General features: G+C 52.0%; 2 protein-coding genes across 2 annotated transcripts; both read right to left on the bottom strand.

Annotated features, from left to right (window-relative positions):
* Positions 1 to 821: 821 nt before the first annotated feature.
* LOC136100230 (uncharacterized) lies at positions 822 to 27,660 on the bottom strand. Its single transcript, XM_071811311.1, is given in 6 exon segments — positions 822 to 1,761; positions 1,764 to 2,905; positions 16,029 to 16,745; positions 24,213 to 26,361; positions 26,714 to 26,821; positions 27,477 to 27,660. Coding segments are annotated over 6 exon segments (4,557 nt in total). The 5' UTR covers positions 27,646 to 27,660; the 3' UTR covers positions 822 to 1,489.
* Positions 17,898 to 19,331, bottom strand: LOC139828419 (zinc finger protein 688-like). Its single transcript, XM_071810960.1, has 3 exons — positions 19,134 to 19,331; positions 18,864 to 19,025; positions 17,898 to 18,192 (listed from the first exon to the last, which is right to left on the bottom strand). The coding sequence occupies exons 1-3, from the start codon at positions 19,161 to 19,163 to the stop codon at positions 18,007 to 18,009; spliced, it is 378 nt and encodes a 125-aa protein (XP_071667061.1). The 5' UTR covers positions 19,164 to 19,331; the 3' UTR covers positions 17,898 to 18,006.
* Positions 27,661 to 27,993: the final 333 nt, after the last annotated feature.

Genomic DNA, 27,993 nt, shown 5'->3' with positions numbered 1-27,993 from the left:
TTCCCGTGCCGAGGCACACGCGGTGCCACACGGGACCGGCGTGCCGGGACTGAGAACACGCGCAGATGTGCGGACTCGGCAGTACGTGCCATTGCCTGGGAAACAACATCCCAGAATAGCTCAAAAATGCCCTAAAGAAATCTATAAGACCAGAGATGCCCACCACCGACAGGTGTTACGTGTGTGCCACACAGGGACGTAAGGGTGGTCATTTTGTGAGTGATGAACGAGCTGCCTTCCTGAGATGCACCACCCTGCCTACTGGAGAGAAAACACCGCTGGATCCATCCATGGTGGCGTCTCTTGCAAATCTATCCCCACTGCTCACTAGGTTTCCTCCTCTCCCGTCTCCTTCTCCCTGTCCTATCCATATTTCCTTATGCTTGGTGTGCTGGTTTGACTGAAAGTGAGTTAATTTTCTTCATGCACTTAGAAACTTCCTTTTTGTAGCTAGCAGGGTTATTATTTGTGAGTTGTGAGGCAGCTGGGAAGGGGGGCATAGATGGGACAGACCGTGGCTGACATCCAGACTGATCAATAAGAATATTCCATGCCATTTGTGTCATGCTTCATATTTAAGGAGAGTCAGGATCTGACGGCTGGCGACAGAGTCAGGATGGAGTTGGGGCAGACAGGGATGGACAGGGACGGAATGCCATTCTGGTTCTGCTCTGTTTCGGGGAGTTTTGTTGGGGAATGTCACCGGTTTGGCCTTTTGCCATCCTGCAGTGTTGCAGGGGCCTCTGAGCCTTTCTGCGTTTTGTGCCTGTTGGTGGTTTGCAGCTGCTTTGTTTTGCTCCAGTAGACACAAGCTCAGTGAATTTGAGTGGAACTTCACGAGACACAGTTTTAGATTTCAGCAAATTTACAAACTAAATAACGCAAAGCTGACAGTATACTAAAAAAAAAATTTAAAAAATCACACAAGCTTATAATTCTAAGTGATTAATTCTACCTAAACTGTATTTCTTTAAGCTAAATGACTGATACAAAACTTAAACTGCACTCATCCAGTGATCTGTGTAAAACTTGGGGGTTGAAATGAACACGGTTTAGTACAAGGGGAAGGGAATAATGACAATGATGATAATGATGTAAGAATATACAAAACAAGTGATGCACAACACAATCACTCATGACCTGCTGACTGATGTCCAGACCATCCCCGAGCCACAGTGCCCCGGCCAACTCCCCCCAGTTTCTATACTGAGCATGACGTGAGATGGTAAGGAACAGCCCTTTGGCCACTTTGGGGCAGCTGTGCCCCCTCCCAGCTGGCAGGGCACCAGAACCTGAAAAGTCCTTGACTGCACTGCAACAACTCAAAACATCCAGGTATTAGCAACATTCTTCTCATTCTCAATCCAAAACACAGCACTGTACCAGCTACTTGGAACAAAATTTACTCTGTCCCAAACAAAACCAGGACCTACCCCCATAGCCACCCCCACAGCAGCCCCGGCACCCCACGGGCCCCTCAGCAGCAGATTCAGGGGGTGCCGGGCTGCGGAGGCGGCTGCAGGCTGGGGGTGCCGTGGGTGCGCTGGTGAGCCAGCATGAGCCTCTCCTTCCAAAACCGCTTCTCGCAGACACCGCACTGGAAGGGCTTGGCCTCTGCCGGCCCCCCTGCTGGGGACGGACACCCCGTCTCCCACTGGACATATGCCGGCTCAATCCCCAGGCTCTGGTGCACCTGCTGGTGTCTCTTCAGGTGCTTCTTCTCCCTGAAGCTCTTGCCGTATTGGTTGCAAGCGAAGGCATCTCCCTGGTGTGGATGCGCTGGTGGATGATGAGGTTCTTCTTCTGCCTGAAGCTCTTGCTGCAGTTGGTGCAGACAAAGGGTTTCTCCCCAGTGTGGGTGCGCTGGTGACTCACCAGGTGCTGCCTCTGGACAAAGCTCTTGCCACAGTCCTTGCAGGTGAAGGGCTTCTCTCCGGTGTGGATGCGCTGGTGGATGATGAGGGTCTTCTTCTGCCTGAAGCTCTTCCTGCAGCTGGTGCAGACAAAGGGCTTCTCCCCGGTGTGGATGCGCTGGTGACTCAGCAGGCTGTCCCTGCAGACAAAGCTCTTGCTACAGTCAGTGCAGGCAAAGGGCTTCTCCCCAGTGTGGATGCGCTGGTGGATGAAGAGGTTCTTCTTCTGCCTGAAGCTCTTGCTACAGTCAGTGCAGGCAAAGGGCTTCTCCCCAGTGTGGATGCGCTGGTGGATGATGAAGCCCTTCTTCTCCTTGAAGCTCTTGCCACAGTCGGTGCAAGTGAAGGGCTTCTCCCCGGTGTGGATGCGCTGGTGGGTGACAAGAGTTGACTTCTTCCTGAAGCATTTGCTACAGTCGACGCAAGCAAAGGGCTTCTCCCCAGTGTGGATGCGCTGGTGACTCAGCAGGGTCTGCCTTTCAATAAAGCTCTTGCCACAGTCGGTGCAGCTGAAGGGCTTCTCCCCGGTGTGGATGCGCTCATGGATTATGAGCTTCCTCTTCTCCCTGAAGCTCTGGCCACAGTCGTTGCAGGTAAAGGGCTTCTCCCCGGTGTGGATGCGCTGGTGACTGATGAGGGTCGACCTCCTCTTGAAGCTCTTCCTGCAGGTGGTGCAGGTGAAGGGCTTCTCCCCAGTGTGGATGCGTTGGTGACTCAGCAGGTGTGATCTTTGGACAAAGCTCTTGCCACACTCAGTGCAAGCAAAGGGCTTCTCCCCAGTGTGGATGCGCTGGTGGATGATGAGTCTCTTCTTCTGCCTGAAGCTTTTGCCACAGTTGGAGCAGGTGAAGGGCTTCTCCCCGGTGTGGATGCGCTGGTGGATGATGAGGCTCTTCTTCTCCCTGAAGCTCTTGCCACAGTCAGTGCAGTGGAAGGGACGCTCACGCATGTGCCTTGCTATGTGGACATCCAGTGCCACCTGGTTCTTGAAGCTCTTGTTGCAGTCGGAGCACCTGGGCGGGCTCTTCAGTAACGGTGTCTGTTCTGGGAGGGGGGGGAGGTGGAGGTTCCCTAACTGGGCCCCCTGGCTGCCCCCCGGCTGGCTGAACGCCAGGCCCCCCTGACACATCCCGGCTGAGTTTGGCGTCCCGGGGAGCTGGGCGTTCTCAGTCCCAGCGCGCTGGTCCCATGTAATACTGCATGTGCCTCGGCAGGTAAAGGTGATCGCTTGTAGCCAGGCAAGACCCCTATTGCCTGGAGCTGGGCAGGTTTCCTGGGGATGGTAGCTAGGCAGGTCTTCCAGGAGTGATATCACTGTTCAGAGACAGGAGCAAAGAGAATCTGAGACTTTTATCTTAAAATACAGTCCCTGAGAACTATTTGCCATCCAGTCTGTCACTTTAAAAAACACCAGGTCTCCAGCACCCTCCTGTCAGCCTCTCAGGAATCCCCTCAGTCTCCCAGTGCATCCCATGACTGATGGCTGCTGGGGAGGAGAGAACAGGGACACTGCCAGTGACAGGACAGGCACGTAGGACCTCTCCCCATGGGGAGCGGCATGGACACCCTGCCAGCCTCACACCCTTCCAGGCACATGGATCACCTGGAGCAAGGGGACGGTGCCAGTTGAGCCCCCCAGGCCCGTACCATACCCCTGGTACCCACCTGGCACAGGGCTCTGGTGCCTGTGCTGCTCCCCAGGAGGCTCAGGCACGCACGGTGTCTCTTCTCGCTCCATCTTGCAGATGATCTCTGGTTTGTCGCTGGCCCAGCCTGTCCGGGGCACAGAGAGAAGCCCCCTCTCCCGCACTGCCGGGACAGCAGCACCGGCCCCGCACCCACAGCCCCAGCATCCCCCCCACCCCGCTCCTCTCTCCTGCCCCTGCCAGGCTGCGGCTTCAGCCCCCACATCCCTGCCCCTACAGCCTCCTCTCGCCTCGCCCCCGTCACCTCGGCCACTCTGCTGCACACAGGACACCTGGGAACAGCTCAGAGCTGCGCCTGGGAGGTTTAGACTGGGTGTGAGGAAGCATTTCTGTACTGAGGGGGTGGTCACACCCTGAACAGGCTGCCTGGACAGGCAGTCAATGCCCCAAGCCTGTCCCTGTTTGAGACATTTGGACAACACCCATAACACCACGCTGCAATTTGTGCTCATCTCTGAAGTGGTCAGGTAGTTGGACTAGATCGGTATTGAAGGTCCATTGCAACTGAAATAGGCTGTCCCATCCCATCCCATCCCATCCCATCCCATCCCATCCCATCCCATCCCATCCCATCCCATCCCATCCTCTCTCCCAGGACCGCTCTCCAGAGGAGGCTGCCGGGCAGGGTAAAACCTGCAATTGCAACCACTACGTCAGTGCTTGGGCAGCCCGTTCAAGGGCTCCAGCTCAGTTAAAGAGGTGAATTCCAGCATGATCCCAGCCCAACATCACCAGAGAGTCCTCACCCAGCGAGGCGACCATCTCGTAGTTCTCCAGCATCACCTCCCGGTAGAGCTGCCGCTGCCAGCCCAACAGCTTTGCCCACTCCTCGGGGGAGAAGTAGAGCGCCACGTCCTCAAACGTCACCGACATCTGCAGCAAGAAGCACACCCGGCTCAGCACACCCCACCGCATGGTTGCTAAACACCTCTGTCAAAGTCCTGCCACTACCGAGCAGGGCCCCGCTGGCACTGGGGGCTCTGGCAACCTGTAGGCAGAGCTCAGAGCATCCTGTGCAAGGGAAAGGTGAGGGTAGAGGGGCAGTGTTGGCATGGCCAGGTTGCACAGCAGAGCCACCGGGGCATGGGCAGCTCTCTCAGGAGGTCCCTGGGCAGTGGGAACACCCCACCAGCTGTGCCAGGAGAGGGGCAGGGCTGGCAGGCTTACAGGCAGGTTTCTCCTGCTCGTGCCAATTAGGAACCCACACCACAGCAGTGGGGACTGTGCCCTGTCCCACACCCATGCCACAAACCTGATCACCCACCAGGACCGGGCACAGCACCGTGACACAGGCCTGGCCCGAGGCCTGGCAGCAGGCACGCTCCTGCCTGCCCCTGCCCGTGGTGCGGCTCAGCGGGCAGGAACGGGAGCACCCTGCACCACACCGGGTCTCAAACCACTTCTCTCCCACACCTCCTGTACCAACTGGACTCCCAACCCAGCGGGTCCCACGGGTGTTTTGCTGCTGCTGCTGCACCACAGCACCAACCACGGCAATCCCAGCCCGTGGTGTCCCCAGAGCCGGGGCCGTGCCTGACCCCCACCTTGCCGCAGCAGCCTGGAGCCCGGCGCGTCGCTGCTCTCGGCGGGGAGATGGAGGCCCGTGCAGGTTTTGATCCGGGAAGAGGGAGGCGGGATGCTCCAGATTCCACACGAGGTGCCTGTCCCGTCACCAGCCGCACCAGCACAGCCAGGACAGATGTTCCTCATAAGAAGAATATTTTAATGAAGAAATCAGGGGCACAAGTTCACTCATCTGCCCACAGCTGCCTTCCCTGCACCCCGAGCCTTCATAGCTACTGAAAAGGAAAAGGACCGACCCAAAGAGTGTCACCCAATAACCCGACCAGCTTTAGGCAAAGCTGAGAAAGAGCCACGGGAAAAAGGGGGTTTTGGAAGCTCCCGAGTACCCAAATCTTCCTCCGGTGCCCCACAAGGGCAGCAGGAAGATGCGCAGGGGTGTCCCGGGGGTTGAGCACCCGGCCCGGCCCCAGCCCAGCCCTTCCCAGCGCCGGGGCCGCCAGGGCCGGATCCAGGGGGCCCGGGCGGCTGGGACACGGAGCAGCGTGTCCGCGTTGCACGGGGGCCACGGGGCGAGCCGGGGAAAGGCCGGAGCGCCGGGGGGAGCCGGGCCCTAAGGGGAGTCCGGGGGGGTCCGGCAGGGCTGGGGGGCGGCCGGCGGAGGGGAGAGCACGGGAGAGGCCGTCGGGGCCGGGGTCCCCTCCCGGGGCCGCCCGCCGCCCCTACCTGCGCCGGGGCCGCGCCGCCAGCCCGGCACGGACAAAGGCGGCGCCGGGAGCCGCCGGCAGCGTCAGCCCGGGAGGGCCGCCCGCCGCCGGTGCAGCACGGGAGGTGTAGTCCTGCCGCTCCGCCCCGCTCGGCTCGGGTGTTGTCCCGTCCCGACAGACGGATGAGGGATGAGTTAACTCCAAACGCAACACACACCCTGCCTCACCAGGTGAGATCAGGTGTGAGTTAACTCTGGGTTTTTCAGCACGGTAATAAGAAGCGAATGACAGACAATCACTCCAGGGGTCCAATTCAGTTATGAATTTACTTAAAAACACGTGGTGGAATACAATTTACAGCAATTAGTATAATATCACAAAACTTATCAATACGTTGACAGAAAAACCCTTCTAAAAATGGTGGATTGGCAACAATTAGTAATTATAATGCAAAACTTAACAAGGTGTTAGCAGCAGAACTTACAATGATAGTGCTTTTATATGCTCAAGGAAGAGGAAAAGACAGAGAGAGAAGGAAAACTAAGATATCAAAGAGAGAGAGAGAGACAGTAAGATATCACCACTCCACAAGCCGATGGATCCCTCAACATCCTCTGCAGGTGGGGGGTAGGCATTAAAGATTTGGGTACATGCCGCCACCTCGTGTCATGCATGAGGTCACCTTATAACCTACTTCATTTACATGTGGGATAGGAGCGGGCGGTTCCTCCCTCCCTTTGATCTTCATGCAAATTAGGAAGGCTCTCCTGGAAATGGGTCTGGGGTCTTCACACTAGGAGAAAGTTCACAGTACTGACCACAAGTGAGTTGTTTGGCCCCTCAGGGGTGGTTTCTTCTGGTAACTGGTTGTCTGACAGATGGTTCATCTCTATCACCCCAATTAGAACATGAGGCCGTCACAGCAGCACTGTTAATTGCCTCTATATATTTCAAGGTATCCACCTCCAGGGCCATCTATCTTTTCCGTCCAAAGTATCAATCACAAAACATTGGGAAAGATAAGAGAAGGTGTCTGCCTCCACAGCCATCTCTCTTTTCCTCCCAAAGTAACAAAAACCAGGTGTTTAAGGCATAACATAGCCCTTTGTTCTGCTTAGGATGGGGGGCGTGCTTCAAGGTTGTCACAGATGTACGGTGCAGGGTCGCAGATGCTGCTTTGGGCGACCATTCTCTTTGACCCTATCACCTCAGGGGACTCCCAGCTCGCCATCTCAGTTACTGGTATGATACAAGTGGAAACAAAAAACGCTTTACTCATTTTTGGCTTTTCACAAATGTCACAAATAATGATGACTGGGGATAGCGTGGATGCAGCTGCACGTGGAGTAACCAAGTGGGGGCCTGGAATTGTACCTACGGGGTAAAAAATTGTGCAGCAACAAAAACAAGACTAATGGGAAGAGCATTTGGAACTTGGTCAACCACCTGTCATGAGAGCCCCTATGGAGGTAAATGGAGTCCCTTTTCAAATGGTGCCTGCGCCCTGCAAGGCCATTATTGGATTTCTGGGCAATATACCTACATAATATTTCTCCCTTATTGCACCGGAATATGTTATGCAGGATATATTAGGCCCTTTTCTTCTTTTTCTCTTATCCCAGATTCAAGGAAATACGTTAGACATTAGAGTGTATGATAATCTAGTAAGAGAAAACCAATCAATTGATACCTCCCTTACTGGTGGAGGGACTCAAAAGCGGGTAAACTATCAGTGACCACCAGAATGAGTTATACAGCATTATGGGCCAGCTACTTGGAGCCTGAATGAATGGATCAGTGGTGCTCAAGGATCTATCGATAACTTAAACCATATCACCTGCTAACAAGTGGCCCTAGAAATTCTTAGCAGAGACCACCCATGGTCTTGATCTGTTTGCACATCAAACCACAAGAGGCAAACAGCAATTTTCCAGCACTGCACGGTTCTTGATTACTTGTTAGGCAAAGAAAAGTGGGTCTGTGATAAACTAAATGATTCTAATTGTTGTTTAAAGATTGACAATGGCCAAGTTGTTAAGCAAATCACCATGGGAATACGAAAGCTAGCCCGTGTTCCTGTCCAACCCGGGAAGAGTTGGGAAGTCGAATCCTCCTCTTGGCTTCCAGGTGCCCTGTGGATTAAATGCATTCTATTTTATAAGTTATGTGGTGTTATATTGTTGTTACTCCTTCCCTATTTAATTCACTGAAATATGCAATTTATAGATGCTTCGCCACAGGGTGATGTTACATTAGGCTGAGCCTGAATCCACAGTTACACAGACTGCATAAAATTAAACTCTTTTCCATACTTACCTGTTTTCACCACTTTCCTGCCACCATGGACAAAGACGAAAAAAAACATTGAGCCACGGGGTGGTGCTGGGGACTACTTTTTAAATTAAATGTCTCAAAGTCTGTTTGCTCCTGAATGTCTCTGCCATGAACAGCTATGTCATTTTCTGGAGATCTCCGTGGCTGAAGTCACAGAGAACCTGCCCAGCTCCAGGCAATAGGGGACTTGCCTGGCTACAAGCGATCACCTTCCCCTGCCGAGGCACACGCAGTGCCACACGGGACCAGCGTGCCGGGACTGAGAACATGCACAGAAGGGTGGACCAGGCAGTATATGCCCAGGAAACAACATCCCAAAATAGCCCCAAAATGCCTTATAAAAGACTGTAGGACCACGCAGTAGTGCTTGTGAACTGGAGACCCCCACCACTGAGAGGTGTTACGTGTGTACCTCTCAGGGATGTAAGGGGTGGTCATTTTGTGAGTGATGAACGAGCTCCCTTCCTGAGATGCACCACCTGCCTACTAGAGAGAAAACACCGCTGGATCCATCCATGGTTTTAAGTGTCTCTTCCAAATCTATCCCCACTGCTCGCTAGGTTTCCTCCTTTCCCATCTCCTTCTCCCTGTCCTGTCGCTATTTTCTTACCGTAATATACAGACATCCATTTACAGAAGTATTTTATAAAGTTCCTTAATTAAGTGGCATTTGACCTCATTTGTGTGTTAATCTCACTCTGGGTATAATTAACAAATTTCTCCAGCTCAGGACTTCCCTGACCGGACTGTAACAGGACTACGTGAGTTTATGGCCAAAGATTGTATGTGCACTCTGTATGTGGGAATAGCAGATTAGCAAGGAGGTTGGTTAATTGTAAATACACTCAAGCGGTTGCAGCTGTGGTGTAGAAAAAGCACATACATCACACTAATTGTTTTACTGACCTTGTATGCTTGACAAGTAGAATCTCTCTGTTAGATAACATAGGTTTGTGAGACATTCTAAGGTGCCTTATCAGTGTGACTGAGATTCCCGCTTTGATGTGAGAAAGAGCACGAGGTTGTGCTTGCTTGAATCCTTGAAATCTAGGCAAGCGCAGGCAGCCCAGTGATCTTCTCGAGGGCTGAACATGGTAGCTATCATGGTCATTACTTGCATTTTTCTTGAGAATGAGAAGATAGCAACTGTAGACAGAGTTAATGTTCTTAATTGCTGTTGTCTGAGAGCCAAGGACTCTGAGCTCTGTGCCCACAGGCGTGAGGCAGCTGGGAAGGGGGGCATAGATGGGACAGACCTTGATTGACACCCAGACTGATCGATAAGAATATTCCATGTGATTAGCATCATGCTTCAGATTTAAGGAAAGTTGCAACCTGACGGCTGGCAGTGCAGTCACGATGTATTTGGGGCAGAATTGGGCCAGACAGGGGCAGAGACCCATTCTGGTTCTGTTCCGTTTTGGGGGAGTGCTGTTTGGGAGTGTCATCAGTTCCGCCTTTTGCCATCCTGCTGTGTTGCAGTGGCCTCCGAGCCTTTCAGCCTTTTGTGCCTGTTGATGATTTGTAGCTGCTTTGTTTTGCTCCAGTTTGAGCAGCGGAGGAACACGCAGGTCGACTCAATATGAGTGATAAAGCATAGTTCGATTTATTAGCCTGAATAGCATACACTTATACAGTTCACAATAATGCATACCTGTCACCTACTAATTGGCCTAAGCTCTAACAGTCACATTTGCATGGTCCTCCTACTTGCAGCTGCTCGCTGTGCTTATTCTACATTCTTGTGCTGTTGAAAGCTGCTTGTGAGACTCTGCCAAGGTCTCAGTGACCTTGCTGATTTCACTGAAACAGTCAGCGGTTCCCACTGCGGCCCAGTCTTGCTGCTTATGCTAAGGCGTTCAGAACAGGCTCTGCTCGCACAACCGCTCCGCAGACCCACGTCCCCCATTTCCAAGCCATTCTCCAACATTTCCCCCTTTTTCTTTTTGTACGAGCAGAGCCTGATTCGCTATTCGCTCAAACATTCTTTTAAAGCAAGAGAGAGCACAGCTTAAACACAATAACCCTATAGCTACTATAACTAAGATAAGCAACACACTTTGTAAAAAGCTTTTAAACCACCCTTCTAACCCTAGCCAGTTTGTTAACTCCTCCAAGCCGAAAAGCCCTATGTCGTCTTTAATCTTCTGGGTGTAGTCCATAAGTTGTTGAATTTCTTTATGGATTGACTTCGATTTATCTTCCAGGTCTGTGAGCATCTATAACACTGAATTAGGATCCATGGTTTACATCGGAAACAGTCCTCACAACTTATCTCCCTCCTGTCCATCTGCATCCGTTGAACCTTTGTTGTCTTTATTCAGCCATGGCTTGACCCATTTCGTGGGAATCCACTTCAATCCTTGGCCTGTAACGACACAAACATAACCTTTTCCCCAGGTTATCAATTGATGTGGCCTTTTCCATTGACCAGTGATTTGACCATAACTAATGTAGGTTCTTTCTGGTTTAGCACGGTTTTGGGTCATACTTGCAAAGTATTTCATCACATACAATGCTTTTGACAATTGGTTTTGTGGTGTTTCCCCTACTTTTCCCCCCTTTCTTTTTTTTAAAACCAACAAACAAACAAACAAAAGTTCGGAATCAGATACGCGCGTTGGATCTTGATTATGTACTCAAAATCACAAATCAAATGTAGAGGTTCCTCCTTAAAAAGCTCTAAGTAATTTAAAGTTGTGCCAAGTTCTGCTAATTGCGTTGAACCTTCAATAATTTTTACAGAATGATGCCAATCGTTATCTTCACAGCAAACCACTACAGCTTTATGAGACTTCCCTGAACCATCACAAAAACTGTGCACGTATGTAGGATCAGACCAGATACAAATATGGCCTATGACCTGATGTTAAAGACTTGCAGGTTCTGCAGCAATTTACATTTATGCACGCCAAGAGCTGTCCTGTTAAGAAAACCAGCTAGTGCAATTTACAAAGACATAGATTACAAACAAAAAAAAAAAATATCAGAATTAAATTTCACAACTGGTACATATATGACAAAAGGATCATGGCCTATTAAGACTTAAATTCATTCCCTACATTTTCTTGATCAATGTGACAATTGGTATATAACAGTTGGTATATCAATCTATTAGCAATCTCATCATACTGTCCCACAATAGCCACAGGTTATTTCATAGACAAATCTGCAAGTCCAATCGAATGCAGTCAGCCTGTAAGGTTCTCATAAATTTATTCTTCAAAGCTTCTAACTCCATTTTGGCTGTCATATTTATTGAATATTGATTTCCCTTACCGGATCGAAGTCCTGTTTCAGATCTATCAGTGCAGCGTTTGCTTTATCAAAACATTGGCTGTTAATACTGGTGGAAATACAGCATTCGAAATTTCCTTGGAGATTCCTCACTTGCACAAGCAGATCTGCACCATCCAAGCAGCTTCTTGTAGGACATGCAACTAAACAGAATTCTCAGAAAATGTTATTTGAGCTTACAATTTACTCAACAAATCTTAACCCAAGAGAGGTATGGGAATATGTCAAAACCTAGGAAACAAGACAGAAGCAAAAATAAACAACACCAACAACCCCTGATACAAAGCCGAGAAGTGCCACAACAAGGATGGATGACAATACTCCAGAAAAAAAAAGACAGAGCGGGGGGAGTAAAGCCCCCCTTCCTGTGCTTAGCAGAGGGCAACCATGTTTGTTTTTTTTTTCCTTTTTTAAAATTTTTTCTCTCTCTTCTTGCTGCAGTTCAGATGTAGCCAAGGCCACGCAGCTGTTGTAATCGCTGGTACGAAGTGGGAGGCTTTGTCAAACTCCTTGGTTACAATGAGCTGAGTTTTATACACAACTCCAATTAGCTCAACAGTTGTTCCATTCCTCAGCCCCGTTTACCTTTTACAATTCACAGATGTCAAAACACGGTATATTAAGCATCAATGCATTATTCCATTTTCCTAGATTCCAAATCAGTTCATATTCTAGCAACTTTTAAATACAACCTCATACAATACCAAGTTCATCATAGCATTTTACTCTCTTTTTTTTTTTTTTTAATCTTTTCTTTGTAAAGCAGATTTAACAATTTATATTCTTTTCTGGTATCAAAATTACTAGCTAACAAGATAAGCAATTACTCTAATGCGCCAGGATGCATCCTAAGGGGGAGCAAGGAGGAATTTTAGCAGTGGAACCGCTTCCCATTTTGTAAATATCTCCCCAAACAAAATTCTTTTGGTACCAAATAGAAATACGCAAATTAAAATACTGAGCTCGGATATGAGAACCAAATACCAAGTTCAATTATGCAGATAGATCAGAGTTACACTAATTTAAGACAATCTCTCAATTTTTGCATTGCACCTTTGAACTGCTCACTGCTCAGCCAGGCAGAGGCACCGCCGGGTCCCCCTGACGAAACAGCTCAGTGTGCGCTGGAGCCCAACCGGCACCCGCCCCCCGACGCCGCAGCAAGCTGGACCGGGCAAGGCTTTTATCAGTGTCTCATCTGGGATGCTACAACGGTTATCCCAAGAACAGGATTCTTTAATTGGTGTGCATACACAAGAGCCAAATTTAGTTCATCGTGATGAGACACAGCCCGTCACAGAGTTGCGCAAGCCTGGATACTGAAATAAAGTTAGCACGCTAGAAAGAAAAATAACAGCTACTACACACAAAAGTTTTACCATCACATTCACGCAGTAAAGAGCTAAATTACTCATGACCTTCTGTAATATCACAAAACGCACTTTTTGAGTCAACGGATTCTCATGATTTAACAGACTGTGAACTTATCGTACCATATAACAAAGACCTACCAAAATTGCAACATGCTCAAACAGACACCCACAAAGAAAACAGGTTAATAAGGAAAGCATCTTGCAGACTTTAACAAGTTTTCTGACCTGTGTGTTATCAGTCAATTCTCCCCCAGCCTGTTGAAGTCCAAATCGCCCCGCCTGTAAAACTGTCTGAAATGATCTAATGATTTCTTGTCCGAGTGCTTTCCTATGTTTTAAAACACCTCCCAATACCGATTTTTCAGGAACACAACTGAAAACAGTCATTCCTGACCCCATCTTGCAAGTAAAAACCTTGAGAAGAGGGAGGGAGGGGGGGAAGCACAGGGCTGCTTGCGGTGCGAGTGGGAAGAGCGGGCAGAAGGTTTTATGGCGCACTTAAAAACAACCAGTAACACAATGAACTGACATTCCTGACAAGCTGCTTGATTTTCAGAGAGACAATACACAGAAGCACGTAATATGTACTGTAAAACCCGCAGATAACACATTGATAGCAAACATTAGCATTCTCTACTGCTAATTTCAACCCCAGTGCTTCCATAACTTCTAAGTTTTCAACCTGCTTATTGATGGTCTCTTGAAGATGGTCAATAAATTGCACGTAATTCTCATTGGGACCCTGATTAATAGTCGCAAATGATTCAGCTGCTTTGTTGGTTTCAGGCACCTCTCTCATAGCTTGATGCTGCTGACTGTTGGATTCACTCGCTAATAGCTGATCTCATCTGTCACACAGTTCTTTTGCCCAGTTCTTATCCGGCGACTCCTTCTACTCTCTTGTGGAAGTTGGGGGGTTAAAAAATGTTAAAGGCAGATACAAACTGATAAAAGGACTGATAGTACACTTGTTTACGACCTTAGCGTTCTCAGCTTTCACAGGTTCCTTGGGCAAGTTGTCTGACTCCAATCCTCTGGACTTGCTGTTCTCACCAGGGTTGGGCCATGGTACAGGAGCCCACTCGCTCAGCATTTTTCCTCCCCCCGCCCCGGACTGCTGAGCTATCGGGGGTGCCGAAAGCTCAGCAGGGGATGGAGTAGGGAGGGTATCAAAGACAAGAACCGTGTAGACTTCACAGCGACTTTCAGGATTCTTATCAGGCCACAACGCTACAAAAACTCCAGCAGCAGCGGCAGACCGTTCAGCCTTAAAGTCTTTTATAAGCTTCCATGTAGTTACTAATGATTTAGCTTCTTTATCATCTCCATTGCTGGCCTTATTCCATAATTTCTGCCCTTTATCATCCCAAAGTTAACGTTTAAAAGCCTTCTCGGTTTCTCCCAAATTAACAGTCTACGAATGTTACTTTCTTCCCATTCAAGTCCCCCCACAGAGAGAATACGCAGGAGGAGCCCAACCACGGCCTGTTCTTCAGAAAACACATTTCGCTCCATAACTTCACTCTTCCTAACGTAACTAACCCCGATAGCTTCTTGATACAATCTACACCGCGCTTTTCTAAAAAGCGCTGATATAAATTTAGGGCTACCTCAAAATCCATGTCGCCGGCTGGCATGTCAACCTTTCCCGTTATCTTTGTAATCCTTGTAATCCATATTATCTTCGTTAACCTCGTGGTAGCCTTTCCAATAACCCCCGCAGACGGCGGATCCCTTTTGGACGGTCCAGGCTTTCGGAACGACACGTCGTGTCGAACAGCGTTCAGTCGATCTTTGTCCCCCGATTCGCTGATAGCCGGTGCTTTTCTGCATCCGCCGCTCCGAGTGGAAACTTCAGCTCCCCATTCGGGCGCCACTTTTGAGCGGCAGAGGAACACGCAGGTCGACTCAATATGAGTGAGAAAGCACAGTTCGATTTATTAGCCCGAATAGCATACACTTATACAGTTCACAATAATTATGCATACCTGTCACCTACTAATTGGCCTAAGCTCTAACAGTACATTTGCATGGTCCTCCTACTTGCAGCTGCTGGCTGTGCTTATTCTACACTCTTGTGCTGTTGAAAGCTGCTTGTGAGACTCTGCCAAGGTCTCAGTGACCTTGCTGATTTCACTGAAACAGTCAGCGGTTCCCACTGCGGCCCAGTCTTGCTGCTTATGCTAAGGCCTTCAGAACAGGCTCTGCTCGCACAACCGCTCCGCAGACCCACGTCCCCCATTTCCAAGCCATTCTCCAACACTCCAGCAGACACAAGTCCGGTGAATACAAACAGAACTTTACAAGACACAGTTCAAGATTTCAGCAAATTTAGCTACTAAGTAATCCAAAGTGGACAGTATACTAAAAATCACAAAATCTTATAGTTCTAAGTGACTCATTCTATTTAAAATGTATTTATTTAAGCTAAATGACTGATATAAATCTTACATTGGGCTGATCCAGTAATCTGTTTAAAACTCATGGGTTGAGATAAAGACAGTTTAATAGGATAGAAGAGGAAAGGAATAATGAGAATGATGATGATGTACGAATGAACAAAACAAGTGATGCACAACACAATCACTCACCACCTGCTGACTGATGCTCAGCCCATCCCTGAGCCGTGGTCCCCCCTTTAAACTCCCCCCAGTTTCTATTCTGAGCATGATGTCACATGGTAAGGAACAGCCCTTTGGCCACTTTGTTTCAGCTGTCCCGGCTGTGCCCCCTCCCAGCTGGCAGGGCACCAGAACCTGAAAAATCCTTGACTGCTCAGCAACAACTCAAAACATCCAGGTATTAGCAACATTCTTCTCAATCTCAATCCAGAACACACGACTATACCAGCTACTTGGAACAAAATTTACTCTGTCCCAAACAAAATGAGGACCTACCCCCACAGCATCTCCCAGCGCCCCACGGGCCCCTCAGCAGCAGATTCAGGGGGTGCTGGGCTGCGGAGGCGGCTGCAGGCTGGGGGTGCCGTGGGTGCGCTGGTGAGCCAGCATGAGCCTCTCCTTCCAAAACCGCTTCTCGCAGACACCGCACTGGAAGGGCTTGGCCTCTGCCGGCCCCCCTGCTGGGGACGGACCCTCCCTCTCCTGCTGGACACCCTCCAGCACAACCCCTGGGCTCTGGTGAACGCACAGGTGTTTCTTCAGGTGCTTCTGATACCTAAAGCTTTTGCCACAGTCCATGCAGGTGAAGGGCATCTCCCTGGTATGAATGCGCTGGTGGACGATGAGGTTGTTCTTCTCCCTACAGCTCTTGCCACAGTCGGTGCAGGTGAAGGGCTTCTCCCCAGTGTGGATGCGCTGGTGAGTGATGAGATTCCCCTTCTGACTGAAGCTTTTGCCACAGTCCTTGCAGGTGAAGGGCTTCTCGTCGGTGTGGATGCGCTGGTGGGTGATGAGGTTCACCTTCTGCCTGAAGCTTTTGCCACAGTCGGTGCAGGTGAAGGGCTTCTCCCCGGTGTGGATGTGCTGGTGAGTGACGAGGCTCGTCTTGTCCCTAAAGCTCTTGCCACAGTTGGTGCAGGTGAAGGGCTTTTCTCCTGTGTGGATGCGCTGGTGGAGCAGCATCTTGTCCCTGCGGGCAAAACTCTTACCACAGTCAGCGCAGGCAAAGGGCTTCTCCCCAGTGTGGATGTGCTGGTGCAGGATGAGGGTCTTCTTCTGCCTGAAGCTCTGACCACAGTCCTTGCAGGTGAAGGGCTTCTCCCCGGTGTGGACGTGCTGGTGGGTGATGAGGGTCCACTTCTCCCTAAAGCTCTTGCCACACTCGGTGCAGGTGAAGGGCTTCTCCCCAGTGTGGACGTGCTGGTGGATGATGAGGGTCCACTTCTCCCTGAAGCTCTTGCCGCAGTCACCACAGGCAAAGGGCTTCTCACCGTTGTGCACACATCGGTGCTTCAGCAGGTTCCGCTTGTAGATGTAGCTTCTGCCACAGTCAGTGCAGTGGAAGGGACGTTCACGCGTGTGGCTCCGCACATGGACATCCAGCAACAACTGATTTTTGAAGCTCTTGTTGCACTCGGGGCATGTCAGACGGCTCTTCTCTAATGGCTGGGGTTCTGGGAGGGAGGAGGGAGGGGAGACCCCCAATTGGACCCCCTGGCTCCTGCCTGGCTCTCCGCAGGCTGAGCCCCCCTGACACCTCACGTCAGGGTTTGGCATCCCCGGGAGCAGGGCGGTGGGTTCTGGCAGCCCCTCAGGAACCCGCTCGGTCTCCCTCTGCATCCCAGGGCTGACAGCTGCTGGGGAGGAGAGACCACGGTCAGTGACAGGATGGTCAGGTGGGACCCCTCCCCATGGGGAGCAGCACGGGTACCCTGCCAGTCCCACACTCTTGCTGGTGGATGGGGAACCTGCAGCAAGAGGACAGTGCAACCTGAACCCCCCACCAGCCCCATGAATCCCCAATACCCACCTGGCACAGGGCTCTGGTGCCTCTGCTGCTCCCCAGGGGTCTCTGGCACGCACGGTGTCTCTTCTCGCTCCATCTTGCAGATGATCTCTGGTTTGTCGCTGGCCCAGCCTGTCCGGGGCACAGAGAGAAGCCCCCTCTCCCGCACTGCCGGGACAGCAGCACCGGCCCCGCACCCACAGCCCCAGCATCCCCCCCACCCCGCTCCTCTCTCCTGCCCCTGCCAGGCTGCGGCTTCAGCCCCCACATCCCTGCCCCTACAGCCTCCTCTCGCCTCGCCCCCGTCACCTCGGCCACTCTGCTGCAGACAGGACACCTGGGAACAGCTCAGAGCTGCGCCTGGGAGGTTTAGACTGGATGTGAGGAAGCATTTCTGTACTGAGGGGGTGGTCAAACCCTGGAACAGGCTGCCTGGACAGGCAGTCGATGCCCCAAGACTGTCCCTGTTTGAGACATTTGGACAACACCCATAACACCACGCTGCAATTTGTGCTCATCTCTGAAGTGGTCAGGTAGTTGGACTAGATCGGTATTGAAGGTCCATTGCAACTGAAGTAGGCTGTCCCATCCCATCCCATCCCATCCCATCCCATCCCATCCCATCCCATCCCATCCCATCCCATCCTCTCTCCCAGGACCGCTCTCCAGAGGAGGCTGCCGGGCAGGGTAAAACCTGCAATTGCAACCACTACGTCAGTGCTTGGGCAGCCGGTTCAAGGGCTCCAGCTCAGTTAAAGAGGTGAATTCCAGCATGATCCCAGCCCAATATCAGCAGAGAGTCCTCACCCAGTGAGGCGACCATCTCGTAGTTCTCCAGCATCACCTCCCGGTAGAGCTGCCGCTGACAGCCCGACAGCTTTGCCCACTCCTCGGGGGAGAAGTAGAGCGCCACGTCCTCAAACGTCACCGACATCTGCAGCAAGAAGCACACCCGGCTCAGCACACCCCATCACATGGTTGCTAAACACCTCTGTCAAAATCCTGCCGCTACCGAGCAGGGCCCCGCTGGAACTGGGGGCTCTGGCAACCTGTAGGCAGAGCTCAGAGCATCCTGTGCAAGGGAAAGGTGAGGGTAGAGGGGCGGTGTTGGCATGGCCAGGTTGCACAGCAGAGCCACCGGGGCATGGGCAGCTCTCTCAGGAGGTCCCTGGGCAGTGGGAACACCCCACCAGCTGTGCCAGGAGAGGGGCAGGGCTGGCAGGCTTACAGGCAGGTTTCTCCTGCTCGTGCCAATTAGGGACCCACACCACAGCAGTGGGGACTGTGCCCTGTCCCACACCCATGCCACAAACCTGATCACCCACCAGGACCGGGCACAGCACCGTGACACAGGCCTGGCCCGAGGCCTGGCAGCAGGCACGCTCCTGCCTGCCCCTGCCTGTGGTGCGGCTCAGCGGGCAGGAACGGGAGCACCCTGCACCGCACCGGGTCTCAAACCACTTCTCTCCCACACCTCCTGTACCAACCGGACTCCCAACCCAGCGGGTCCCACGGGTGTTTTACTGCTGCTGCTGCACCACAGCACCAACCACAGCAACCCCAGCCCGTGGTGTCCCCAGAGCCGGGGCCGTGCCTGACCCCCACCTTGCCGCAGCAGCCTGGAGCCCGGCGCGTCGCTGCTCTCGGCGGGGAGATGGAGGCCCGTGCAGGTTTTGATCCGGGAAGAGGGAGGCGGGATGCTCCGGATTCCACAGGAGCTGCCTGTCCCGTCACCAGCCGCACAGGAGCAGTGAGGACAGATGGTCCCTGCAAGCACAACATTGTCATGAAAAGTCAGGGGCACAAGTTCACTCACCTGCCCACAGCTGCCTTCCCTGCACCCCGAGCCTTCACAGCTACGGGAAAATGACCGACCCAAAAAATTTTGTGCACCGACCCGGCCATCTTGCAGTGAAATCAAGAAAGAGCCACGAGAAAAAGGGGGTTTTGGAAGCTGCCGAGTACCCAAATCTTCCTCCGGTGCCTCACAAGGGCAGCAGAAGATGAGCCGGGGAAAGGCCGGAGCGCCGGGGGGAGCCGGGCCCTAAGGGGAGTCCGGGGGGGTCCGGCAGGGCTGGGGGGCGGCCGGCGGAGGGGAGAGCACGGGAGAGGCCGTCGGGGCCGGGGTCCCCTCCCGGGGCCGCCCGCCGCCCCTACCTGCGCCGGGGCCGCGCCGCCAGCCCGGCACGGACAAAGGCGGCGCCGGGAGCCGCCGGCAGCGTCAGCCCGGGAGGGCCGCCCGCCGCCGGTGCAGCACGGGAGGTGTAGTCCTGCCGCTCCGCCCCGCTCGGCTCGGGGGGGCGGGCACCGGCAGCACCGCTGTGTCCTTGCGGCCCCTGGCCCTGCCCGCCAGCCCTGGCCACACGGGTCCCCTGGAAATGGAGTCCTGGGCTCGGGGGCACCGAGACACGGCGGGACGGGCGGGGCAGAGCAGGCGGGGGGCAGGCGGGGTGCTGAGGTGTCGCTGCTCTGCTGGGTCGGGGTCCGCAGGGGATGCGTCCCGAGGAGTGACTTAGGGCCCTGCTTTCGCAGAGCGCTGTTGAGATCACTGTCGTGGTTTAACCCGAGCTGGCGATAGAACCGCGTAACCACTCACTCACTCCCTCCCTTCCCCCTCTAATAGGGGAGAACATAGAAAGGGAAGGGAGAAACTTGGGTTGAGATAAGCACAGTGCAATAAAATAACAAAATACTAATACACTAGTAGTAAATATATATATAAATTAGAAATAAAATATACTCAATGCAATTCCTCATGAACACGCTGAGCAGCCAATCCCAGGAGACAGCACCGGGTCCCAAAGCCGATCCCAGGGAGAGAAAAGAGAGGAAAAAGGCAGAAAGGCTCAGAGGCTTCTACAAAACAGCAAAAGGCCGGACTGAACGTCCTGCACTGAACTTCCCCACTGTCCCGTCCAACAGATGGGACGAGTGATGAGTGAAGTCTGAACACAACACGCACCCCGACTCCACAGCTGACATCAGGTGTGAATTAACTCTGGGTAATTCTGTGTGGCAATGCAAAGTGAATGACAGACAGTCACCCCAGGGGTCCAATTCAATTATGAATCTACGAAAAGCGTGTGGCGGAATACAAATTACAGAGATTAGTGACTTGGCAAATGTATGTTATAATATCACAAGGCTCATCAATACATTGACAGAAACACCCTTTTAAAAATGGTGGATTGGCAACAATTAGTAACTATAATGCAAAGCTTAACAAGATGTTAGCAGCAGAACTTACAATGATATTGCTTTTATATGTTTAAGAAAAAGGAAGAGGGAGAGAGAGAGAAGGAAAACCAAGATATCAGAGAAAGAGTGTCCTGGTTTTGTTAAAAACAAGACCAGTTCTCTTTCAATGATTTTTCCTTTCAGCTAAGTGCCTTCTAAGTGCCTACTTGTTCTTCTCAGGCGCTGTGCTTGGTGCTGGTATAGCCAAGGTCAAGAGCAATGGAATGCTGAAGAAGCCTCATGTTTGGATTTATTGCTATGAGAGCCAAGAATTCCACACATCCACAGCTGGAGTGACGCCAACTCCATATCGAGCATTCCAGGATGGTTTTGTGTATTTTGAATATATTCTCTATGTATTAGTAGCATTAGTAAAACCGTTTGAAACCTTCCAACTGCCACGGTTTATTGTGGCCTTGCCTTAAACCTTGACAAAGAGAGAGAGAGAGAAAGATACCACCACTCCACAGTTGTATCGATCTCGCGACGACCTCTGGAAGCAGGGGAAGTGTGGAAGATTCACACGCCGCCAACTCATATTATGCATGAAGTCATTTTATAACCCAGTTCACTTACATGTGAGATAGGTTCATCTCCTCCCTCTGCTCGCTCTTCATGCTAATTAGGAAGACTCTTCTGGAAATGGATCTGGGGTCTTCAAACTAGGGGGAAGTTCACAGTGCTGACCAGAAGTGAGTTGTTTTGCCCATCAGGGGCAGCTGTTGGTTCGTGGCTTCTTCTGGTAGTTGGTTGTCCGACAGATGGTTCATCTCTATCATCCCAATTAGGCCATGAGACCTTTCACAGCAACGCTGTTAATTGTCTCTATCTTACAAGGTGTCTGCCTTCCATGGCCATAAAACCTTGGGAAAGTTAAGATGAGGTGTCATCTCTCTTTTCCTCCCAAAAACCAGATGTCAAAGGCACAACAAAGCCCTTTGTTCTGCTAAGGATTGGGGGGAGCGCCCCAAGGTTGGCACACCCAGCTCTGACAAAAAGAGCGAAAAAGCAAGAGTGAGAAACGCCCGAGAGAAAAGAGAGAAACCCAGAAGGTCCTGACTCTCCTCAAATATGAAGCGTGAGGCTAATGGGGCGGAATACTCCTGTTGCTCAGTCTGGATGTCAGTCAGGCTCTGCCCCATCCATGCCCCCTTCCTCGGTGCCTCACACCTGTGGGCAGAGCGCTCAGAATGTCCTTGGCTATCAGAACAGAGCAATTAAAAACATTAACTCTGTGCTGGGGTGTTACCTCTTGTTCTCAAACTAAGTCCAAATAATGACCGTGCTAGCTGTGAAAGAGAAAGGTTTCTAGCTGCATGAAGAAAATCAACCCATTTTCAGCCAAACCAGCACAATCACTTAACAGAGTTCGATGTCAAGGTTCACTCTACTATTTCCTGCATGGGGGAAATATGCCAAGGAGAATCGGGTGAGAGTTGGTTTAGAGTGATTTATATGGGGACAGAAGATGTGAAAGGGTAGAGTGAGGCCCTCCCGTTGTGTCACCAGGTTCAGAATGGAACCCCTTGCTCTCTAAACTCCTTCTGAGAGACAAATCCAGGTGCTGATGGATCCAGACATATTCTCAGCATTAGTCAACGGTGCATGTCCAACAGACACTGAGGGTAAAAAGAAAACAGGTAAGTGATTTGTCAGGGACCATATTTTAAGCTAAATGTCTCAAAGTTTTTTTGATCCTGTCTCTGCCATGAACAGCTATGTCATTTTCCGGAGACCTGTGTGGCCACAAGCCACAGGGAACCTGCCCAGCTCCAGGCAATAGGGGACTACAAGCGATCACCTTCCCGTGCCGAGGCACACGCAGTGCCACACGGGGCCGGTGTGCTGGGAATGAGAGCACGCACAGAAGTGCCATCCAGGCAGTATATGCCCAGGAAATAACATCCCAAAATAGCCCCAAAATGCCTTATAGAAGTCTGTAGGACCATGCAGTAGTGTGTGTGTGATCCAGAGGACACAACATGGACATGTTTTACGCGCGTACCTCTCAGGGACGTAAGGGGTGGTCATTTTGTGAGTGATGAACGAGCTCCCTTCCTGAGATGCACCACCCCGCCTACTGGAGAGAAAACACCGCTGGATCCATCCATGGTCGTAGGTGTCTCTTGCAAATCTATCCCCACTGCTTGCAAGGTTTCCTCCTTTCCTGTCTGCTTCTCCCTGTCCTATCGTTATTTTCTTACCATACCCTATGAACATCCCTTTACAGAAGTACTCAATAAAGTTAATTAATTAAGTGGCATTTGCCCCCGTTTGTCTCCTCATCTCACTCTGGTTTAATGAATTAGTTTATCCAGCTTCCCCAAACAGACCGTAAAAGGATTACATGAGTTTATGGCCAAACATTATATTTGGACACCTAATTCTTTATGCAACTTGGTGTGCTGGCTTGACTGAAAAGTGAGTTAATGTTCTTCATGCTGTTAGAAACCTTTCTTTTACATAGCTAGCAGGGTTATTGACTGAATTTAGTTTGAAGAAGAAGAAGATAGAACTGGAGGAGAGAGTTAATGTTCTTAATTGCTGTTTTCTGAGAGCCAAGGTCTCTGAGCTCTCTGCCCACAGATGTGAAGCAGCAGGGCAGGGGGGCATAGATGGGACAGACCTTGATTGACACCCAGACTGACCAATAAGAATATTCCATGCCATGAGCGTCGTGCTTCAGATTTAAGGAGAGTCAGGATCTGATGGTTGGCAGCGCAGTCACGATGTATTTGGGGCAGAATTGGGCCAGACAGGGGCAGAGACCCATTCTGGTTCTGCTCCGTTTCGGGGAGTTCTGTTTGGGAGTGTCATCAGTTCCGCCTTTTGCCATCCTGCCGTGTTGCAGCGGCCTCTGAGCCTTTCTGCTGATTTGCAAGTCAATGGTTTATAACTGTTTTGTTCTGCTCAAGTAGACACGAGTTTGGTGAATGTGAGGAGAACTTTACAACGCAGTTTAAGATTTCAGCAAATTTTGCCACTGAGTAATGCAAAGCTGACAGTATACTAAATATCACAAAATCTTATAATGCTAAGTGATATATTCTATTTAAAATGTATTTATTTAAGCTAAATATCTAGATAAAAAACTTAAATTGGGCTGATCCAGCGATTTGTGTAAAATGCATAGGTTGAGATGAAAACAGTTTAGTAGAAGGGGAAAAGAATAATGGCAATGGTGATAATTATGTCAGAATATACAAAATAAGTGATGCACAACACAATCACTCACCACCACCGACAGATGCCCCGTCCTGCTCAGCAGGAACAAAAACATCCCTGTATTAGCAATATTATTCTCATTCTCAATACAAAACACAGCACTATACCAGCTACTTGGAACAAAATTTATTCTATACCAGAAAATAAACAGGACATGCCCCCACAGCCACCCCACAGCAGCCCCCAGACCCCACGGGCCCCTCAGCAGCAGATTCAGGGGGTGCCGGGCTGCGGAGGCGGCTGCAGGCTGGGGGTGCCGTGGGTGCACTGGTGAGCCAGCATGAGCCTCTCCTTCCAAAACCGCTTCTCGCAGACACCGCACTGGAAGGGCTTGGCCGCTGCCGGCCCCCCCACTGCAGACAGACACCCCGTCTCCCACTGGACATATGCCGGCTCAACCCCCTGGCTCTGGTGCACCTGCTGGTGTCTCTTCAGGTGCTTCTTCTCCCTGAAGCTCTTGCCATATTGGTTGCAAGCGAGGGCTTCTCCTCAGTGTGGATGCGCTGGTGGATGATGAGGCTCTTCTTCTGCCTGAAGCTCTTGCTGCAGTTGGTGCAGGCAAAGGGCTTCTCCCCAGTGTGGGTGCGCTGGTGACTCACCAGGTGCTGCCTCTGGACAAAGCTCTTGCCACAGTCCTTGCAGGTGAAGGGCTTCTCTCCGGTGTGGATGCGCTGGTGGATGATGAGGTTCTTCTTCTCCCTGAAGCTCTTGCTGCATTCGGTGCACGAGAAGGGCTTCTCCCCAGTGTGGATGCGCTGGTGACTCAGCAGGTGCTGTCTCTGGACAAAGCTCTTGCCACACTCGGTGCAGGTGAAGGGCTTCTCCCCGCTGTGGATGCGCTGGTGGATGACGAGGCTCTTCTTCTCCCTGAAGCTCTTGCCACAGTCAGTGCAGGTGAAGGGCTTCTCCCCAGTGTGGATGCGCTGGTGGTTGATGAGGGTCCACTTCTTCTTGAAGGTCTTGCTACAGTCAGCACAACTGAAGGGTTTCTCTCTGGTGTGGATGCACTCATGGATGATGATGTTCTTCTTCATTACAGACGGACTGCCCCTCTCCTGTTGGACAACCTCTGACACACCCCCCAGGCCCTGGTGCACCTGCTGGTGTCTATTCAGGTACTTCTTCAGACTGAAGCTCTTGCCACAGTCAGTGCAGGTGAAGGGCTTCTCCCCGATGTGGATGCGCTGGTGAGTCAGCAGATTTTGCCTGTCGACAAAGCTCTTCCTGCAGTCAGAGCAGGTGAAGGGCTTCTCCCCAGTGTGGATGTGTTGATGGACGATGAGGCTCTTCTTCTGCCTGAAGCTCTTGCTGCACTTGGAGCAGGCAAAAGGCTTCTCCCCAGTGTGGATGCGCTGGTGAGTGACGAGGTTCCACTTGTCCCTGAAGCTCTGGCCACACTCGGTGCAGGCAAAGGGCTTCTCCCCAGTGTAGATACGCTGGTGAACAATAAGGCTCCTCTTCTCTCTGAAGCTCTGGCCACAGTTGGTGCAGGCAAAGGGCTTCTCCCCGGTGTGGATGCGCTGGTGCTTTAGCAGGTTTGGCCTTTTGACAAAGCTCTTGCCACAGTCGGAGCAGGTGAAGGGTTTCTCTCCAGTGTGGATGTGCTGGTGGTATTTTAATTTCGCCTTCTCACTGAAGCTCTGGCCACAGTCAGTGCAGGTGAAGGGCTTCTCCCCAGTGTGGGTGCGCTGGTGGATGATGAGGGTCCACTTCTTCCTGAAGGTCTTGCTACAGTGAACGCAACTGAAGGGTTTCTCTCTGGTGTGGATGCACTCATGGATGATGATGTTCTTCTTCATTACAGACGGACTGCCCCTCTCCTGTTGGACAACCTCTGACACACCCCCCAGGCCCTGGTGCACCTGCTGGTGTCTATTCAGGTACTTCTTCAGACTGAAGCTCTTGCCACAGTCAGTGCAGGTGAAGGGCTTCTCCCCGGTGTGGATGCGCTGGTGCATCAGCAGATTTTGCCTTTTGACAAAGCTCTTCCTGCAGTCAGAGCCGGTAAACGGCTTCTCCTTAGTGTGAATGCGTTGATGGATGATGAGGCTCTTCTTCCGCATGAAGCTCTTCCTGCACTTGGAGCAGGCAAAAGGCTTCTCCCCAGTGTGGATGCACTGGTGAGTGGTGAGGTTGTTCTTGTCCCTGAAGCTCTGGCCACAGTCGGTGCAGGTAAAGGGCTTCTCCCCGGTATGGATGCACTGGTGCTTCAGCAGGTTCTGCTTGTAGATGTAGCTCTTGCCACAGTCAGTGCAGTGGAAGGGACGCTCACGTATTTGGCTCTGCACATGGGCATCCAGTGCTGTCTGGTTCTTGAATCTCTTGTCGTACTCAGGGCACCTGGGAGGGTTCTTCCATAACCGCTGGGGTTCTGGGAGGGCAGGGAGGTGCAGGTGCCCCAGCTGGGCCCCCTGGCTCCCACCTGGCTGACTGCAGGTTGAGCCCCCTGGAGATTTCCTGCCCGAGTTTGGCATCCCTGGGAGCGGGGCATTCCCAGTCCCAGCACGTTGGTCCCGTGTGGTCCTACGTGTGCCTTGGCAGGTGGAGGTGGTCACTTGCAGCCAGGCAAGTCCCCTATTGCCTGGAGCTGCGCAGGTTTCCTGGGGATCGTAGCTAGGCAGGTCTTCCAGGGGGGACGTCACTGTTCAGAGACAGGAGCAAACAGAATTTGAGACTTTTATCTTAAAATATGGTCCCTGAAAACTATTCACCATCCACTCTGCCACTTAAAAACACACCAGGTCTCCAGCACCCTCCCACAGCATCTTGGGGATTCACTCAGCCTCCCTCTGCATGCTGGGGCTGACAGCTGCTGGGGAGAAGAGACCAGGGTCACTGCCAGGGACAGGACGGGCACATGGGACCCCTCCCCATGGGGAGCAGCACTGACACCCTGCCAGCCTCACACCCTTCAAGGCACATGGATCACCTGGACTAAGGGGATTGTGCCAGCTGAGCCCCCCAACTTCCCCTAGCAGAACCAGGGCACTCACCTGGCACAGGGCTCTGGTGCCTCTGCTGCTCCCCGGGAGGCTCAGGCACACATGGTGTCTCTTCTCGCTCCATCTTGCAGATGATCTCTGGCTTTTCGGTGGCCCAGCCTGTCCGGGGCACAGAGAGAAGCCCCCTCTCCCGCACTGCCGGGACAGCAGCACCGGCCCCGCACCCACAGCCCCAGCATCCCCCCCACCCCGCTCCTCTCTCCTGCCCCTGCCAGGCTGCGGCTTCAGCCCCCACATCCCTGCCCCTACAGCCTCCTCTCGCCTCGCCCCCGTCACCTCGGCCACTCTGCTGCACACAGGACACCTGGGAACAGCTCAGAGCTGCGCCTGGGAGGTTTAGACTGGATGTGAGGAAGCATTTCTGTACTGAGGGTGGTTGAACCCAAGAACAAGGTGTCAGGAGAGGCAGTCAATGCCCCAAGCCTGTCCCTGTTTGAGAGATGTTTGCACAAGTTCTTTAACAACACGCTGCAGTTTGTGCTCAGCCATAAAGTGGTCACACAGCTGGACTAGATGGCCCCAGTTCGTGCCTTCCCACTAAAATAGGTTATTCCATCCCATCCCATCCCTTCTCATAGCATCCTCTCTCCCAGTACTGCTCACCAGAGGAGGCTGCCTGGCAGGGTAAAACCTGCAGTTGGAACCACTCTGGAATCAACAGTGACAGCTGGATTTTCCTGTTCAAGGGCTCCAGCTCTCTTAAAGAGATGAATTCTGGCTTGACCCCAGCCCAACATCAGCAGAGAGTCCTCACCCAGCGAGGCGACCATCTCGTAGTTCTCCAGCATCACCTCCCGGTAGAGCTGCCGCTGCCAGCCCAACAGCTTTGCCCACTCCTCGGGGGAGAAGTAGAGCGCCACGTCCTCAAACGTCACCGACATCTGCAGCAAGAAGCACACCCGGCTCAGCACACCCCACCGCATGGTTGCTAAACACCTCTGCCAAAATCCTGCTGCTGCCGAGCAGGGCCCCGCTAGCACCGGGGACTCTGGCATCCCAAGGGTAGCGCTGGGAGAGCTCAGAAGGGAAGGGCAAGGGAAGAGGGGCAGTCTTGGCACAGCCGGGTGGCACAGCAGGGTCATCAGGGCACAGGGGGTTCACTCAGCAGGTCTCTAGGAACACCCCACCAGCCGTGCCAGGAGAAGGGCAGGACTGGCAGGCTGAGAGGAGGTTTCACCTACTTGTGCCAAATTAGGGACCCACGCCAGAGAAGCTGGGACTGCATCCTGTCCCCCACCCCATGCCACAAGCCAGACCACCCACCAGGACCA

This window comes from Patagioenas fasciata, chromosome 1 (genome assembly GCF_037038585.1).
Source record: "Patagioenas fasciata isolate bPatFas1 chromosome 1, bPatFas1.hap1, whole genome shotgun sequence".
Classification (NCBI taxonomy): Eukaryota; Metazoa; Chordata; class Aves; order Columbiformes; family Columbidae; genus Patagioenas; species Patagioenas fasciata.
The sequence above is the reverse complement of the archived record's forward strand: the minus strand, read 5'-3'. Positions and strand labels throughout refer to the sequence as shown.

Bases quoted from the DNA above. Each gene is read 5' to 3' on its own strand.
- LOC139828419 (XM_071810960.1), bottom strand. From the start codon at position 19,163: ATGGCCGGGTCGGTGCACAAAATTTTTTGG. The intron at 19,026-19,133 runs GTCGGTCATTTT...TTGTGCTTGCAG, and splicing joins CGGTGCACAAAATTTTTTGG to GGACCATCTGTCCTCACTGC. The intron at 18,193-18,863 runs GTGGGGGTCAGG...TTCTTGCTGCAG, and splicing joins CTCCAGGCTGCTGCGGCAAG to ATGTCGGTGACGTTTGAGGA.